Raw genomic sequence first — 17,914 nt, 5'->3', positions numbered from 1 at the left:
TATATCCTTACTATGTTTAATTTTCTTCTATATATGTATCTATCTACATGGTGCCCGGCAACCCATCGCTAGGGTGTATGACACGTTGTGATAACGCACTCGGTATGCAACGTCACATATTGCGTTTTGCTTAACTTTGTTCGTCACAACATAATTTTGTAAAATAATTCAATTAATTCTGATCATGATATACACGGGTACATGAACTACGATATCTAAATGTAGAATATTTCTCTACGCTTAAGGGACAAACTGCTATTCGAAATATTGCCAAATAAAGCCAGGTAACACATAACTCTTACTATTTCGTTACGTTTTACTTCTTTCATATCATCCATTTTAAACCAGCTTATTTAAGACTGGGTCGCATATTCTTCTAGGAAGGACGAATTTAAGGCCGATAAGAAATTATTGAGAGACTCGGAGCCAAGTGTCCAGGGAATAAAAATTACATATATATATATATATGCTTTCGTAGACGTAACACGGAAGTGCCGAATAGTACAATACACAGTAACACACAACTTCTTTTTTTGTGTTTCTATATTGTGTGTTACTGTGTATTATATATATATATATATATATATATATATATATATATATATATGACATATATATATATGGTAACAATAAATACTTTGATATTAATGTTGCATACCTGGCGTGTATTCACCCTCTGCCAAACATCATAGCGGTGACTTGCAGGGTAGCATGTATCTAGATAGGTGAATGGATATTGGAGGCTCTTTCTGGGTTTTGCGACCAGAAGACAAAAGTATGGTAAGAAGGTAATGAGATGAGTAGGATTACCACATTTTGATTTGATGAAATGGGAGTAAATTAGGATGTGAGGCTGAAATCGATATTGTCATAAGAGGTATTGGTAAATGTACCAGATTATTATCCCTCGCAGGTTATTATGTCATTTTCAGCAGATCTTGATAAATGAATTGTACATTAATCCTGATAATACAATATACCTATCGTTTAACTTTACATTAATAGGAAAACTAATGAGGGGAAAATAATTATCCACTCTAGGTACCCTGCCTATGTTTGCCTAAGGTCAGGTTTTGTGTGGTGTTTAACTGAAGGTTTAGTTTAACCTCCAGTTAAGACCAACACTCAGTTTTATGACCACTATGAAGGATAAAAACCGACAGACGGTGTCTCTACGGCTACAATGTTCACAGTCACTAATGACCATTATTTATTTGTTTACAAAATCGGATTTGTCGGTAATCTCCAAGTTAAGTAAGTTCTCATTAATTAATCATTAAACTTAAGAGACATTATAAAAAGGGATCTTGGTCTACTGCCACTATCTTTGAAAATAATGGGCATCTGAATAGCATAACAAGACGTAATTCAAATTGCGGGTAGTTTTCATGAATTTTCAAAATTTTTCAGGGACGATAATTTTTTCTCGGAAAATGGTAATTTTTGCCACAAGAAAAATGAGGAAGAGTGGTGACCTTGGAGAATGAATACACTCAATAATGGTTGTTGGGAGAGTTCTTTTGTCGTCTTACTTTGAAGTCTTGGAAGTACTGCTCGCCATAGTTTGTCTGTACGTCTTCCGGGGACGACTCCCAACATTTCTGCATGCCGATTTTGACGTTGTCCACCTCGGCGATCGTGGTCCTGTAAATAAGTAGGGATTAATACTTTAAGAGGCGGTTCCATTAAAGAGTAAAACTATCAGCAAATATTAGAGAGGAGGCGACATACAGGGTCATTTGCGCCATTAGGAATACGCGAATAATTAGGTAGAGGTCAGGGAATCAGGGACGGATGGGTGGAGAGAGGAATCTGACTTCGGAATATATAATGCACTTTCAACGAAAGCCGCAAAGGGGTCACAAAACTCTTACGTCCCGTATAGCGGACGGTGTGGTGACACTTGAAATTCACACTTGGCAACCAAGTAGGAATCAGGATACTTTGGAAAAAAATGTTAAAGAGTAGCAGTTATTATTGGGAGACGACCGATAGCCAAGCTAATTTGCGATATTAGGGACGGGCGAGTGATTTTAAAGGGATATGACGTAAAAGGGTATACAGGGTTCGTCCGGAAAATAAGTGTACTGAGCTCAGGAAAAAAAGTTTATTACACTTTTACATTACTTAAGCTAATATTCCTCAAAATAGGACCCTTGTGAGTCGATACACTTGTTCCAGCGGCGTTCCCATTCCTGGAACGCTCCCGCGAAGGCATCATCGGGAACCTCTCGAAGACTCGTCGTCGACCTCTTCTCTGCCCTCCACGAACATCTTGTGCCACCGAAAGATCATGTTTCTGGACATGGCTGACTCCCCGTAAGCCTGGTTAATCATACCGACAGTTTCGGTAGACGATTTCCCAAGCTTTACCGCAAATTTGATGGAATAACGCTGCTTCGGCATCGCGTTCCGTGACGTGGGTCGAGCGTGGAGGTTCGCGTTAACAAAGCTCCTCACTACACCACAGCTCAGAGCCGACTGCCTTTTTCAGCGTCGCTTGCCAACATACCCCCCTCCAATCGCAGCCCGTCAGAGCGGTGCTGGGCGCGCCTGGAGCGGCGCGCCCAGCCCAAGAGTCAGTACACTTATTTTCCGGACGAACCCTGTAAGAGGAGATCGAGCGGAGAGAGAAACCCGGCGTCGGTATTATGGTATTTTTTTAACAAAATTCGCCAAAGGGTCACGAAATTCTGCGTCCCATTCGACGGACGGCTAACTCCTCGATCTGAAGTGCTCCCAACATACTATCCCATATAGAGATCACGATTATTTTGTACAATCCTGTCACCGCCGGGATTCGATCCCTGGCTCGCGGGGTGGGAAGCAAGTACTTTAGCCACCGCTTCAAACCGAAAGTAAGACAATTATAGTTATTAGGTGTAGTAGATCAGCAAGCTGAAATCGTTTGCGGCACTCAATGCTTAATTTGATTGAGTTGGGTTGTTTAGAGTATGGAGTAAGAATGAGCGGAGAAAGAAACTCGACTCCTGATTGATCTAGCAAAAATATATATTTTGCTTTGGCCAAAAATCTTAACGTAATCCTTATCTAGTGGAAGAGTGTTTAAATTTTAAGGGAATCTATCTTTATTTGCTCATTAAAAATTAATAACTTTAGGTGGCTTTGACCTGTAACAATTCAACAAAGGCGAACTTATCTTCTTTAATGGTAAGATGCAAAGGTGGGAAGGGTTAATTCTTCTTCTGAGCACGTGAAAAGTTTAGATAGTGCCCTCATATCGGCGGCAGATGAAAGAAGAGCTTCGACTGATTTTTATGGACGCCATTCTCGGCTTTGCCGTTAATTGTTTTCTTGCCGACAGTTTTTGCGTCGGCACAATTGGTGACCTCGGAACTTCTCGATTGCTTTCTTCCGAGCCCAAGGATCACTTCGGTCGTCTCCTCAATGATTTTATTACTTGGGGTGGAGACTGATTGTTAAGGTGCTTTGAACTTTCGCAAATAGGTCGGTAGTCCAGCTACATCGGCAGAAACCGTCGCAAGGGTGTAAGCCATGCGATATTCACAACTCCAGGGATGAATAAGAAGAGGAAGTCGGTAAAAGAGGAAGGAGATTTGTAATACTTTCTCTTCTTTTGTACTTTCTTTTCTTGTCCTACTCTGTTGTGTAGTCTCGTCTTGTGCTAGGGAAACACGGATTCTTATGCACGAGAACGAAAACTTGTTCTAATGATTTATATATATATGTATACACACACACACACACACACACACACACACACACACACAGATATATATATATATATATATATATATATATATATATATATATATATATATATATATATATATATAAACGTATACACACACCACACACATACACCACAACACACACACCACACACACACACACACATATATATATCCACATATACGCACAGTAATCAACCCTAGAGTCGGTTTGGTAGGTGATGATAGTGTTCACCCAGTACTAAGTGAAATTCTATATTCTAAATGAAATTTTTTATATATTTTTTTATATATATGTATATATAATGTGAAATTAATGTACACACCCACATATACACACCCACATATACACACCCACATATACACACCCACATATACATCTACACCTTCAGATTTCATCATTACGATACAGAGTGGCGAACACCACGCATTTTATTCTTGGACAATTTTCCACTCCTTGTCTGTATTTCCGCGTGAAATTTAGTACTACCTCAGTAATAAAAGTGCAAATTGTACGAGTCACGTTGACGGAATGCCGTTAAAGGAAATAGCTGATGAAGATTATCTCTTGTCTCCAACACCATTGTCAGGTCTCGGAATGCAGGCATAGGCTAACTCCAGTTGGATATGTTCTCTGATATTCTAGCTGCAGGTCGGAATCGAGAGTGACGCTGGTATAATTTGCTTCCTAAATCTAATTCCGATTCACGTTTTCGGTGATTTTATTTAAAAAAATACTATCCGAAACTTTTTTGCATAATTTTGAAGAAATATTCCGTGCAGTGTCCTACCCGCGGCTTTGACGTCAAAATAACTTTTCTTCAAGATTGACCAATTCTTAAGCAGAGTTTTTCCTTCCCCATTCATTCTTTAATCGTGATTGTCCACTAGATTGTCCGCCTAAGTCTCATTTTGTTAACCAAATACTTAGAGCATTTAAATGTGATCAGGTTTTTAAGATAGAAACATATTTGCGCATATTTCTTTAAAAAATCTTATTTTTTGGTATTGTTGAGTTTATGAGTTAACTTTATGAGTTAACTTTATGAGTTAACTTTATGAGTTAACGTTATGAGTCGCTCCGTGATTTTAGTTAGCCAAATTTCGGTCGCTTATCCCTTCTTACGTTAACTGGGACAGATGCTTGCTTTACCACAAGCGTATGGAGTTATCTTTCTGGTTTTTGTCAATTTAATTTTTGAGTTTTACGTCAGCTCAACAAAATGGGTACTGGGAAAATCCACTAAAACATATTTTACTCTTTGATTTATAAAATAATGGAGAATTCATTTTAGCTTCTTTCTTAAATGACAATGTCATTTATCAATGCACAAAAAGACTCCTTTGTTTGAGACGGATCAAGTTTATCACAGTGTGTATCAAAGATTGGGCACACACTATTCATTTTTAATGTTTCGCAGGTTGTAAACCTTTAATTCTCTTTGTGGAATTACATTGATAGTAGATTCTAGAAAATTCATTTTACTGAAAAACTCATCATTTTCACCAATATTACTAACTTAGTCAAATATAACGGTAGTGGCCGCATACATTTTGTGTTCTCTCTTTCTAGTACTTAAATTTATTTCTTAGAATGAAGAAGTCATCGAACAGACGGATATTCGATTTTTAATCTTAGAAAAAGAGTAATATAAAACATATAAGTGCGAAACATATGATATCTTAATCTTTTATATGATGCACCTGATTTAATGATTACACCCTTCATAATGCACTCAAAGTCGTTAATGACATAAAATAACATCGCACATAGTAACTTTCCATTCATTAATTGATTCCTTGATTTAGTAAATGGAGCATTATTTAATGAGGTTTTGTCATATGATGAGCCTATTCCATAAATAACACCATATGGTGTGTATAGACTCCTGATAATTTCATCTTCAATATCCTATCCATTGCTGTATTCCAAAACTTGTGGGTCTAAAATAGATCCTTGCGGTATCCCATTTCCAATTTCTTCTTTCAAGATATCTTCTATTCGCGCTTAATTGTTTGGATTAATTCAATATGGCCTCTCCTTTGTTCACTTTATCGATTCGACGTAATACTATATAAAGGATTAAATGCACAATTTTATTACACGATCTTCTTCTAAGGCCGTTTCGTACCGTTCGTTCTGTCGGCTTTATCTTTTTCTTCGACTTTCCTTTAAGATGCCGCCGCAATATCCTCGCTTCTCACCCGTCGTTTGTTTTTACTCCGGTCAAACAAACGGCGTCCTCGGCCCAGATGATCATCAACTGGAGGCCGACGCCGCTTTACGTTTGTCATACACGTCGAATAGGCAAACTCAAGCAAGGCGTCTTCCCCCCGGGCCTTGACAGTTGGTAAACAGGCACTCTCTTTCCCACCTGGGCAAACAGCTTCGCGTCGCGTCTTGCGATCGCTCCTCTTTTATCCCGTGGACCCGTCATCGATCGCAGCGAGGATCCTTACGTGAGCCCTCTTTTTACTCACGCCACTCATAGATTCGTATCTTTTACGCGGTCGTTTATCGGCGGACATTATGACGAGGTATGAAGCCTGAACTAATTTTCTGACGATCTAATACGATTTTTTATTACACCGGGATAAAATGGGAGGTGCAAGCACTTCGTTCTTCCCATATTATGCATTCAAACACGATGACCCACAAATGGCAAGCACAATCATACACAGCAAGTCGAAAGATCCGTGGATCAAGTCCTGGTAAAGGAAAAACTTTTACGCTTGTGATTTCTCGATACCACTTTCCAATTCTCTCCTGTTTTTGTACTTTGTGTGTTATTTTCCTCATATCTAAGAATTGCGCTAGGCAAAGAGGCTTTCATTAGGAGGAGGTAGTTGATGACTGGGACTTAGAGTAAGGATATTAAGAAAAGACCCCTAAAAACTTTGATATGGAGCGTAGCTATGTACGGCGCGGAAAAGTGGTAATTGAAGCAGGAGGATAGACGTACATTGGAGGCTTTTGAAATGTGGGTGTGGAGAAGAATGGAGAAGGTGAAATGGACAGAGAAGAAAACAAATGAGGAAGTACTTGGTATGGTGGCCGAAGAGAGGGGTTTTGTTGGGAGAAATCCTATGGAGGCAGGAAAAATGAATGAAGGGCGTATTGCTCGTCAGTGGGATGTTGAAGACTGTAATAGAGGGGAGAATGTTAGGCAAACGAGGAAAGGGCAAGAACTGGATAGGGATGTTAGACGGGATGGAGGGAGGAAGGAAGTACTCGGAGATGAAGAGGGACCTGATGTAGACTAGGTTGCTAAATTGTTTTTTGTTAGGAGTCACAAAATATTTATTTGGTAGTTGTGTCCATCCAAAAACCTACCTTAACAGGTAGATTACATAGTAATAATATGTCCAAATGAATACATATATATATATATATATATATAATTATTATTATTAGGTAATCTACCGGTTAAGGTAGGTTTTTGGATGGACATAATTACCAATTAAATAATTTGTGACCCCTAGCAAAACACAACATCCTAATATATATATATATATATATATATATATATATATATATATATATATATATATATATATATATATATATATATATATATATATAATATTTATTCGTAATGGTAAATGTGTGTAATCTCTGTGGTAAAAATTATTTTCATCCGACTTTGTTGATTGTTTAAAAATGTTTGAAGTTGCAGTTCAAATCCGTAGATTTACCGGACTATTTTTGTTTAAATTAAGCACGAATGACAATTCAAATTCGTCCGGACCACCTTGAAACCCGAAGGCATCTTCATTTGTTTCGTTCCCCCAGTCAGTGCTTACCTGTAGAGCGTTGGCTCGATCGTGTGCACACTGATGGACCACTTCCTCATCTCTCGCCGGAGACCGTCTGCGAACGAACAAACGGCAGATTTGGACATGGAGTACGCGGTCATCCCCGGGAACGTGTAGCGACCTGCCAGACAGAAAAGAAAAAAATAACTGTCGGGGATGAAAACAAACGAAGGGGAAGGACAGACAGATTAATTGCCAAGACAAATTTGGAGAAGGAAGGAGAAGTTTCTGGAAATGTTGAGAGGGCAGGTGAATCTTAAGACTGTGAATTAAGGTGATTCGGCCGTTATCAGAACGACTTGTCAGTTTCACCAAAGTTTGTCCTTGGGAGCTTGAAGTTTTTCTCTATCGCTGGGAATTTTGAAAAATCCATTACAACATCCTCGTTTTCTTAATATTTGTATTGTTCAGTAGTATATGTTGGATGAACTCCTATGAAGGAAACAACTAAAAGATAAATAATTAGCCAATAACATTTTTATATCGACCATACTTATGAAAAACATATTGACACGTATTAGGATCGAAAACGTGTAAAACTGTATAGGTTTTCAAAGCAACTTACGAAATATAACGTAAATATTTGTAAAAGTGTTTAAAAATCAGGTAAGATTTAGCATAGTGGTGCAGTTATTGTAACGGTATCAGGCAACCTTGCTTATACATCGCAATAGTCGGTAAACAAACCCGCTTACCGCAAAGTAAACTGGATAAAATATAGAAATGCAAAAAAGAGTTGGCATCGAGAAAAAATGACTTAAAAACCTTCAAAATATATATGACACGTTCGATTTTGTGGATAAAGGTAACGAAGAGTAGTAAGCCTTCAAGAGAGTAAGTATCACGCACCAGGGGCAGGGTGGCCGTCACTTCGCGAAGCCGAAAATTCACAATTGGGTCGGAGAGGAAAAACCTAACGGTACTTTTCGATCGTTGGCTTCAGTGCATGCATTCTCAGGAACATTTGCGACAAAAAATCTCGGCGTTTCCTTCTTTAACATGATATTTTCATTACGATTCCGATAAGATTAGTGCTTTATAAGCTTTTCTCTGTCTCCAAACTTCCTTGTTCGAACGCATTCAACGACCTTAATCAACCTGTAATTCAAATGAAAGATGATAAGTAATTAACGAACCCTTGACGAACGAACTTGATTTGTTTTGGCAATGAAACGAAAATTTAAATGTTCTATTGTACCGTCGAAATGCTATGTGTTTTGGGTGTTTGTAATCGTCTCCGTTGTTATTCTTTGTTAATAGTCCGATGTAAAGGCCAGAGTGCTGTTTTCGGACTAAATAAATAAATGTTTCTCTCATGAGTGCTTCTACATCATCGATATATATATATATATGTATATATATGTGTATATGTATAAATATAAATATAAATATATATATATATATATATATATATATATATATATATATATGTATTTATACAGATAAATATACCTGTATATATGGATATATATGTATGTATGTATGTATATATATGTTTATATATATATATAACTTCTATTTATTCCGATGAAGACGGAGCTGAATTCTGTCGAAATGATCACGAAATAACGTGTGAGGGATCTTTTTATGTGTTCTTATATTGGTTGTTGCTTTCAAAGTTTGTTATTCAACACTTCACGAATTCATCTATATATATAGATGAATATATATATATATATATATATAAAGATATATATATATATATATATATATATATATATATATATATATCGATTGTATGCATGTGAAGATTGACACACAAAATCACCACAAAAGTCAGCTAAAAACATTTTTCAGATGATTGAAATTTCTGTCGCCGGGAATTTTGGAGATGTCATTTGATAGGGACAAGGGGCAATCCAATAATAGATCATTAGTCCCCTTTTGTGGGTGTTAAGCTTCCTCTCGTTTAATGTGATATTTCAAAACTCTCTAGTTAAAACCATGAAGGTTCTCTCTCTCTCAGCACGACTGCGATGATTTTAAGCTGTTATCAGTTGCTCATGAAATTGGCCGACACTTCTCTCTTTTTGCTGTAAATAGCATTAGATAACGCTGTAAACTTGATAGTTGTTAATGGATTTACGTTTATATTGAATTCGGTAAAATTTTCGAATTTTGTGTTTCAACTGTTCCAGATCGAATTAATGAGAGTTCGGTTTTACGGACAAAAAAAAAGACAAAGCCCATGCGCATCCTCAGTATTCCGTTGTGCGAAGTGAGAATGAGACAATGAAGGATCGGTTTAAATCCCTGAAGCAACTCGGGCGTTTGTTTACGGCGGAGAAACACCTTTGAGTAAGAATGCATGCATGCATCCACTATGTTTAGACCGAGGGGGGGTGGTGTTTTCTGCCTTCCCCCTCCCTCCCAACCCTCTTCCCGACGTACCGAGACGGGGGCAAGTAGGATGTGGATGGAATGCCAAGGACGACGCACATCTTTCACAGCCCTCCTGGGAGGGGAGAGGGAATTCACCGTCGAAATTTTCGCGGAAATATCGAGGAATTTTCTCTGGATCGCGGTATCTTGAAGCATTTTCGTGATTTTTCAAGTTCGAGCATAAACTTTCAAGGTTTCAGCCTTTACTTCGATGGGAACTTTTTTTATTAATGTCGTTCGACGCAACAGCGTACTTTTCTATTCTGCGTGAAATTGTTGATATCTTCGGAAAAGTTTCCTGATTCAGTTTACTAGAGTAGAATGGAATAGGTTAACGAGATACGTTCATATTCTAAAGTCTATTAATATTTTTTTCTCAAAAACTACTTAGTATGCTAGAAATGTGAAACTTTCGCCAATTCTCAGAATAGTCTCCCTTTTGGAGTGAATGTTTTTTTTTACAATGTCTAGGCAGTGATTCCAATGGTGTCAAAAGGGTTTTTGTGTGGGTTGTACCTTTTGCCCCCCGGAAAATTTCAGATCGTCCATGGTCGAGGCATCACATTGGTTAGCTGTCACTCTTCGACGTTCGAATTATTAAAAACTGTCTATTATTCGCTAAAGCACATTTTACATACACAGCCCGAACAACATCCATCACTAAAATTCTCTCACTCAATCGACGATCAATTTTTTGAATATGGGTGTTCAAACGACGTAATTGGAGAAAATTAATGATAGCACAAATGGGGATCGGGCGGTCCCTGAAATAACCCTTCCCACTAGTCCCTTGGAGTAATAATCCCACTCGTAATAATAATTTTGAAAAATGTGAGAGTCGCTTAAAATTAACGCAATTTATTAATGGGGTGTAACCGTATGGTATCACAATGTTTCCTTCCGAATGAAAATATCGGCAATATATCCAGCGCGAGATCAGGAAATGCTTGTCGACCTCTTACCAGCAAGGCTCGTGACGAACACCAGTCTTCCGGAAGAGATGGCGGCACCGCTGTCGTCCGAGGGCACGTAGGACACCTTGCGAACCAACGGGAGGAAGGCTTTGGTGACCCTGATGGCTCCCAGTGCGTTCACTTCCCACATTTTCCCGTAGGTTTCCAGAGGGCACCATTCCACCTCGGTGGTGACCGCAACCCCAGCGTTGTTCACCACGCACCAGAGAGCTGCAGAGAGAAAAAATATTAATGCCACCAATCATTCAACCAACTCCATGGTTCAATCTTTCCGGGGGTAACGTTTCAAACGGAAGGGAAAAAAGGATTCGCGTATTCAACCTAAAAGATAGCAGCACTTATGTTATGTATATCTAGAATGTCACAGTAATCTCCAGCATCTAGGACTCCTGGAGAGAAAGTAAATTGGACTAATTTACCTAAAATTACTCCATGGATGACTTTGTTTATCGGATTAAAGCGGCCTGACGCCATTCTGAGAGGGGAATTGGGTGGCATCGCCGTGACGTAGCATGATATGAATAAGGGAGGTATGTTTTGTATAGATAAGCCATTGAAACATAGTAGCAAGATAAATATAACGTTAAATTACGGAGGAATAATATATCATTAAGTGATAGTTTAATTAGGCGGTCCATTTTAACTTAATGGCGTATCACCGCGATAGTAGAGTGCAAACACGTTTTTCAACAATATGGCCGTTGTGCGCTTTTTGTAGAGATGACGCGTTCTTAGTTGGTCCCCTTAATAAGTAGTTATACCTGTATTAGTAGAAACAAGAGCGAAAAATTACCAATACGGTGAGCAAAAGAGGTTATAGTTTTAATTATTTTTTTGCAGTGATTTATGATAACATCTGAGGTAATGGACATTAAAGGATAATAAGACGAACGAACGATAAAGGATGAATAAAATTATAGGAAGCAACAAATTGCGTTTCATGCATGTTATAACCGTGGGTTAACCTCATAATTGTCAACCGAAAAGCCTCGATTTGAAAAAAATAATTTTTTCTTAATAACTAACCTTCAAGGACTCAACAAGTCGTGAACTCGGCGCTCCTCATTTGTTTTCCATGAATTTATTAGTTGGGCAGTCGTAATTTTTAAAGTTCAGCCGTGGAAGTCATTTTTACTTCAACATTTGAGGCACGATAGCTAGCTGAGGATCATAACTGAAGGGAATACGAGAATTGTCCGAAAAGTATCCGACCTGCGTTTTTTTTAATTATTATTTTTTTATTGTGAGGGTGTTGTTCTCTACGAATTTGCTCCAAGAGGTCAGACGATCAACAAAGAATATTACTTTGTAGTTCCGAAAAGATTGCGTGAGATGCCGTGAGAAGAAAACGACCGTGTCTCTGTTCAAGCGGTGACTGGCTTCTTCACCACGATAACGCGCCAGCGCATTCATCGAACCTTGTGCAGCAATTTTTGGGGAAACACAAGATTGTACAGCTTCGCCAGCCACCTTACAATACCAACATAGCTCCCTGCGACTTTTGGATGTTCCCAAAATCGCAAATGACGCTCAAAGGAAAGCGGTTCGACGATTCAAGAGTAATGCGACGTGCGAGCTGAAGTCCATTCCAAAATCTACGTTCCAGGACTGCTTTAAGATGTGGAAGAACCGCTGGGAGCGTGTGGTTCAATCAAATGGGGATGTCACGGTCCGGATGACGAAGATTAGCACCAATGTGGAAATAGGAACGCAGGTCGGATAGTTATCGGACACACCTCGTATATTGAGAGGAAGAATTATACAGGAAGAGCAAGAGTTAACCGCGAGAGGCGAAGAATTTAGAATGTTAATTCGAGAGGCTGTGAGGGAATGAAGAGATGGACTGATTGGAACAGGATATATTTCGCAGAGTCGCCCCAAACAAACAATTCCCCGGATTGATAACTCGTGGCATATTAAATGAAGTGTCCGCGGAAACAGTGCCGTAACTTAGGAGATGCAGCATCAGGGTAATGGTGCACCAAAGAGAGAAAATGCGAGGTGCAGGGTGTTCGTGACTTACGTCGCTCCCCGAGGTCGCAGGAGACGATCTTGGCAGCCGCCTCCACTTGATCGTCGCTGGTGATGTCCATCGGTAAGATCTTCAGGCGATTCGAGCAGTTCTTCTTAAGATTCTCCGCACCCTCTCCCTTGGGGAAGAGGCAACCGGCGTATACTTGCATTCCAAGGGCATCCAGGCGCCGGGCCAGCCGTTGGCCGAACCCTGAGTCACACCCTGTAACACGGGGAAAAGAAAATCAAATGAAGGCGATTCAGATCCGACTGAGTGAATTGGAAAAAATTTTTTGGTTTACTTTCTAAATATGAAAATTAAATGTAAATATATTACGCGCATTTCTTGTCTTGGTGGATGGAAATTTTATCGTTCTAACTACTATTACTTGTATATCGGAGGGAGGAAAATGATAGGCGTATTGGTGGGAATGAAGGGAGGCAGCAAGTGTAGGGAATAGTTAGAAGGGTTAATTGCAGTTTGAGATGTCCTCGTTTGTTCTCCTTTCCCGTCAATTCTAACTTTTTCATTCCTCTACAAATATCTCCGAAAGCCTCCGGTCTCCGCCTAAAATCTTTCATCAACAACCAAGTTTTGGATTGATGCAGCCTATATAACTATGTAACGAAACGTTCATCATTGGATCCTTTAACAAAGAATTCCTTGACACCCCCCACTAAAATAAACCCTTCTTCAATTCCGCATACTTTCTTCCTCCCTTCATTTCGCCCAACATCCCTATCCTATTCCTTCCAGTTTCCTTGATTTTCTATCGTTATCCCCTCTATGCCATTGTCTTCAACATCTCATTGCCAATCAAAATGTTCTGCATCCATCTTTCCTGTTTCTTTTAGATTTCTTTGAATACTTCCCTCCCCTCCTACTCCCATACCTAATACTTCATCGTTTGTTTTCCTTTTGTCCACTTCACCTTTTCCATCCTTCTCCACATCCACACTATCTCAAAAGCCTCAAATTTATTCCTATCATTTCTTGCTTCAATGTACATATTTCCGCTCCTTGTAAAACTGCGCTTCTATCACAGTTTAGACGAGCCTTTTCTAACAAAACATACACAGTGTCCCAGTCACCAATTTCATCGTCCTCGTGAAATATTCTTTGCTTAAAGCAATTCTACTTCCAATATTCCGAGTGCTTTGACCATCTTGATCCAAAAGTACTGCCGATATAGGTTAACTGCTCCTAAGTTTTTCCTTCTTATTTTAATGTTACGTAGCTTAACTATTTCTTGAAAAAAATTCCGTGAATCCATCAGTGCAGGACTCATATCTCCTTTGTCAAAACCGAGTTGTCAAAACTTACCGATTAGACCAGGTTTCTTAATAATTTCTTCGCTTTCATTAGTTAAATGGAATGTCCTGTTCATTTCTAACGGCCTTCAGCTCGCATTTACATGACATCACGCCTTATTGAATCGGTTCCTATAGAAATCATTATCTGCTGTTCAGCAAACTGGTTTCTCTGCCTATTGCTGGTGGCATCGAGGAGAGAAGGTTAGTTGTTTTGGAGGCGGTACGGCAAATTGAATGCTTTCTTCTCAATAGGGGTGTCTTCTCATTCGTAATGCTAACCGAAGAGCACGGGGAGAATGTGATCTAAGGGTTTTTTTGTTCTTGTTTGCTCCTGGGTTAAAATTAATACCTTGATAATTTCTGTTAGATATGGTATTTGTTTTTCACAGTTTCGTTTCCCTTTCAGTCTGCTGCTGACACCTTCGCCCTCAGCAATTCTCGTCGCCACGGTGATTTGCCCCGAAGGCGACCTCACCTGAAGCACCAAGAGTGTCGGAGGAATTGTGGTAAGTCATGGCCATTACTTTTTCTCACGTTCAACCGTTTTATTTTTCGGGGAGACGGGAGTGTATTTGAGAAGTTTCGTATACTTGCTTAAAGAAAAAATCCTCCTCCGAGGAACTCGTCGCTTTAACTATTTAGTGCTTCGACGTCTGTGTTTAATGTTGCCGAAAAGGTCTATGGTGTCTACCTCTGAAGAAAAATAACCCTTTCTTTGTTTGATTTCATTTTCGCAGATTAATAATAAAATGGAGGAGACGAACACATTCGAATGGCGAGACATTCACAATTCTATGCTTTCGTTAGCAAATTGTACAGACACATATTTTATGGAGAACGTTTTATGGAAGTATATTTTTCGGATACCATTTTAGGTAACGCCAGCAATTTGTAAAAGGTAACCGTGAGTCATGTGTCCCTCGGTCCTTAGATCAAGATTTCAGATTTTTCTGCAGATGTATGTAAGTTGGATCGTGGCTGCACACTAATCAATTAGTCACGTCAGTTCATGTGTTAATTATGAGAAGTGATGGAAAGTAATGTAACGCTCATTCATTCGCATTTCGTGGACAGATATATTTTGTCAATGTTAATTTTTTTAAAGCACATTTAAGAGATTCCTATTCAATTTTGAAACTTACTCCCTGAAACCCATTTTGGACAATTCCCGCAGCAACAACTGTCGAGACCATTCGATTTTCTCTCTTTTCTCCAACAGATAAATTAATATTAAGTATAAACGTAAAACAGCCCCTGGGTAATAAACTTCATTGCAGTCATTAAAATATTGTTTGTATGTGATGTGGACGGCATTTTATATGTGATGTGGAAGTTTCATTGTATGTAAAAATATTTTGTCTCTTATCTGTTTTTATAGTTCGTGTATGTATGTAATTTTCGTTGTAAGAGATCTTTTTGACCGAACTTGAACGTTACCACCAGGAAAATCGCATAATTGCAACGTAATTCTTAAATAATAAAAAATATCTTTTGAACAAATGAGGTTAGATGTTGTTATGTTGACATATTGTTATAAAAAAATGACAATTGTAACATAATTGCACACGTGAGATCGGTTTTTCGTGAGAACTTAATGTATTTCTGCGCCATTAGTCCATAATTCTTCTTGATTCGAGGATTCACGATGACAGCAGGAAAGAATTGAAGACTTTAGAAATGTACAGGAATCTGGAGTTTTCTTGAGACGCCGAGGAAATTATTATGGCACCAAAAATTATATTTGTGGATTCGACCAATGAGATAAAATGAAGAGAGAGCCGGAAACTATCAAAGACGGATTCAAGTTCTCGTTATGAGGGTAGAAAAGGAATCTTAACACTTCCACAATAAAGATTTAATATTTCACGACCATGGTTACGATGCAGCGCAACATCGAAACCATGGTCGTGAAATATTAAATATTTATTGAGGAAGTGTAAAAGTTTCTTTTTATCCTCATAATCAAGGAATTCCACAAAGTTAAACCTGAAACTGTTATATTTATCAAGTTAGTTCTCGTTATTTTTCTCCCACGATAAGCCATCAAATTACAAAATAGAACCGAAAAACCCGAATTCTATTACTTTAAGACAAACATTAAATACTTCAATTAGTTATTGCATAATGAACAAGTCATGTGCCCCTGAAGTAGTACAACAGACCGTATGAGGCATTAATGTAGAAAAATATTGTAATTCCGACCACTCAGCTCTCTGATTCTCCAGGAAAAGGGGTGGGGAAGTTACAGCCAAATGGGTTTGAAAAAAAAACAACCCTTAGGGTGGAGTGGCCACGAAGGTACGAAGGAAGGCAAGGAGAAGGATGGGAATGTCATTGAGGTCACCTTCCTCGGTATTCCCGCATTGATTTAAATAGCGGCGAGGACGATCATCAAAGACGGGGTAATTTTCACGGATATTCGGACATATGAAGACTGCCTTGCCTCTAGACACCCTTGCAATTAGATCGGGACGAAACGCGAGTGCTTTCGAAGGCGACGGTCTGTGGAACAACACGAGGCGGTCGGGTGTGTGTGGATAATGGATTCCGCGAAGACAATCACCCCTCTGCCTCTGGAGTCGAAGACAGTAATTAGTTCAAGGGGAACTGGCGCCGGCACGTCCTTCCGCATCTCGAGTCAGTGAGTCACGCTTTGGAAGGATCGAAAAGAGAGGGAGAGAGAGATTTGCTTGGGTAAATAACGCGGTATTATTAGACTCTTTGACTAAAACTCGGGTATTTGCAGTATTGCCCTGGATTTCCAAACCATTGGAGGTAATTCTAAAGGCCGCTTTAACTCGAAGCTTATTTCGACACTAAAACAGGGATACTTAAAAATCTTTATCGTTTAAAAAAAAAAAGGTGAGTCGCATTTGATAAGTGAATTGGATTAGATTTGCAATACTATAAACAGAAATAAGTACATTAATTGTTCAAAAGCAGATTCTTGAATCCAACTATCAATCGCTGATGAGCGGGGCCGTTTCTAGGAACTACCGATTGTTGCGTCGGAATCAGCATTATTTTTGTCGGAATCCATTTTGTCTTTATTTCACAGGGAAAGACAAATTCTTCGTCCAAATTCATCCTTTTCGTCTTCAGGAATTGTAATCGTTTTGGTAAATCAACACCTGCTCCTGATACAACTGACACGACAACAACAAAATGCTTATTTGAATTCAAGAGTAAATAAACTGTCGTCAGGGACGGAATCAAAACAAAGCGTTTTCGCCTGCGCACTTATCAACCAGTCGAAAGGATAATTGGATCATGTGTAAAAGGATTCATCGAATTTGAATCCAATATTAAAATGCCTGACTTCGATAACAGAAACAAGGACTTGAAAACAGAATTGTATCAGTTACGACCAAAATTTACCAACGGTTGCTTTTCCAGACTGATCTTTGACAAAGTCGACGTTTTCCAGAGTGACTTAAGATATAGAAGAATAATTTCGATTACAGAGGCTGGATTTTATTGACCAATGGTTACCACGGATCCAAACTATTACTTAGTGATAGTAGCGTGGGAATAAGGGTGAAACACATAGATGTTTATTTACCTTAGATACTTCCGTGGATACGACAACAGACGTAGATATAGTGCGCAGAATAGCGTAAAAAAGTTACTTTGAGTATTAATGTATTTAATTTCTCTAATTTCTCAGAAGGAAGATAAACTGTTAGGAAAGCGACTTAATTTC

At 38.8% G+C, this 17,914-nt stretch overlaps 1 protein-coding gene across 1 annotated transcript in view; it reads right to left on the bottom strand.

The window, feature by feature from the left end:
• LOC139700506 (17-beta-hydroxysteroid dehydrogenase type 6-like) overlaps nucleotides 1-17,914 on the bottom strand; it is a 127,347-nt gene that overhangs the window by 18,756 nt on the left and 90,677 nt on the right. Inside the window, exons 2-5 of the mRNA XM_071599065.1 lie at nucleotides 12,908-13,120; nucleotides 10,873-11,094; nucleotides 7,517-7,649; nucleotides 1,533-1,644 (exon numbers count right to left, since the gene is read on the bottom strand). Coding sequence (XP_071455166.1) covers nucleotides 1,533-1,644; nucleotides 7,517-7,649; nucleotides 10,873-11,094; nucleotides 12,908-13,120 — 680 coding nt within the window. The remainder of the gene's footprint in view (nucleotides 1-1,532; nucleotides 1,645-7,516; nucleotides 7,650-10,872; nucleotides 11,095-12,907; nucleotides 13,121-17,914) is intronic.

This window comes from Hetaerina americana, unplaced genomic scaffold, assembly GCF_022747635.1.
Source record: "Hetaerina americana unplaced genomic scaffold, ioHetAmer1.1.p SCAF_1, whole genome shotgun sequence".
In the NCBI taxonomy this organism is placed as follows: Eukaryota; Metazoa; Arthropoda; class Insecta; order Odonata; family Calopterygidae; genus Hetaerina; species Hetaerina americana.
Note: the sequence above shows the minus strand (reverse complement) of the source record. Positions and strands in the feature narration are given on the sequence as shown.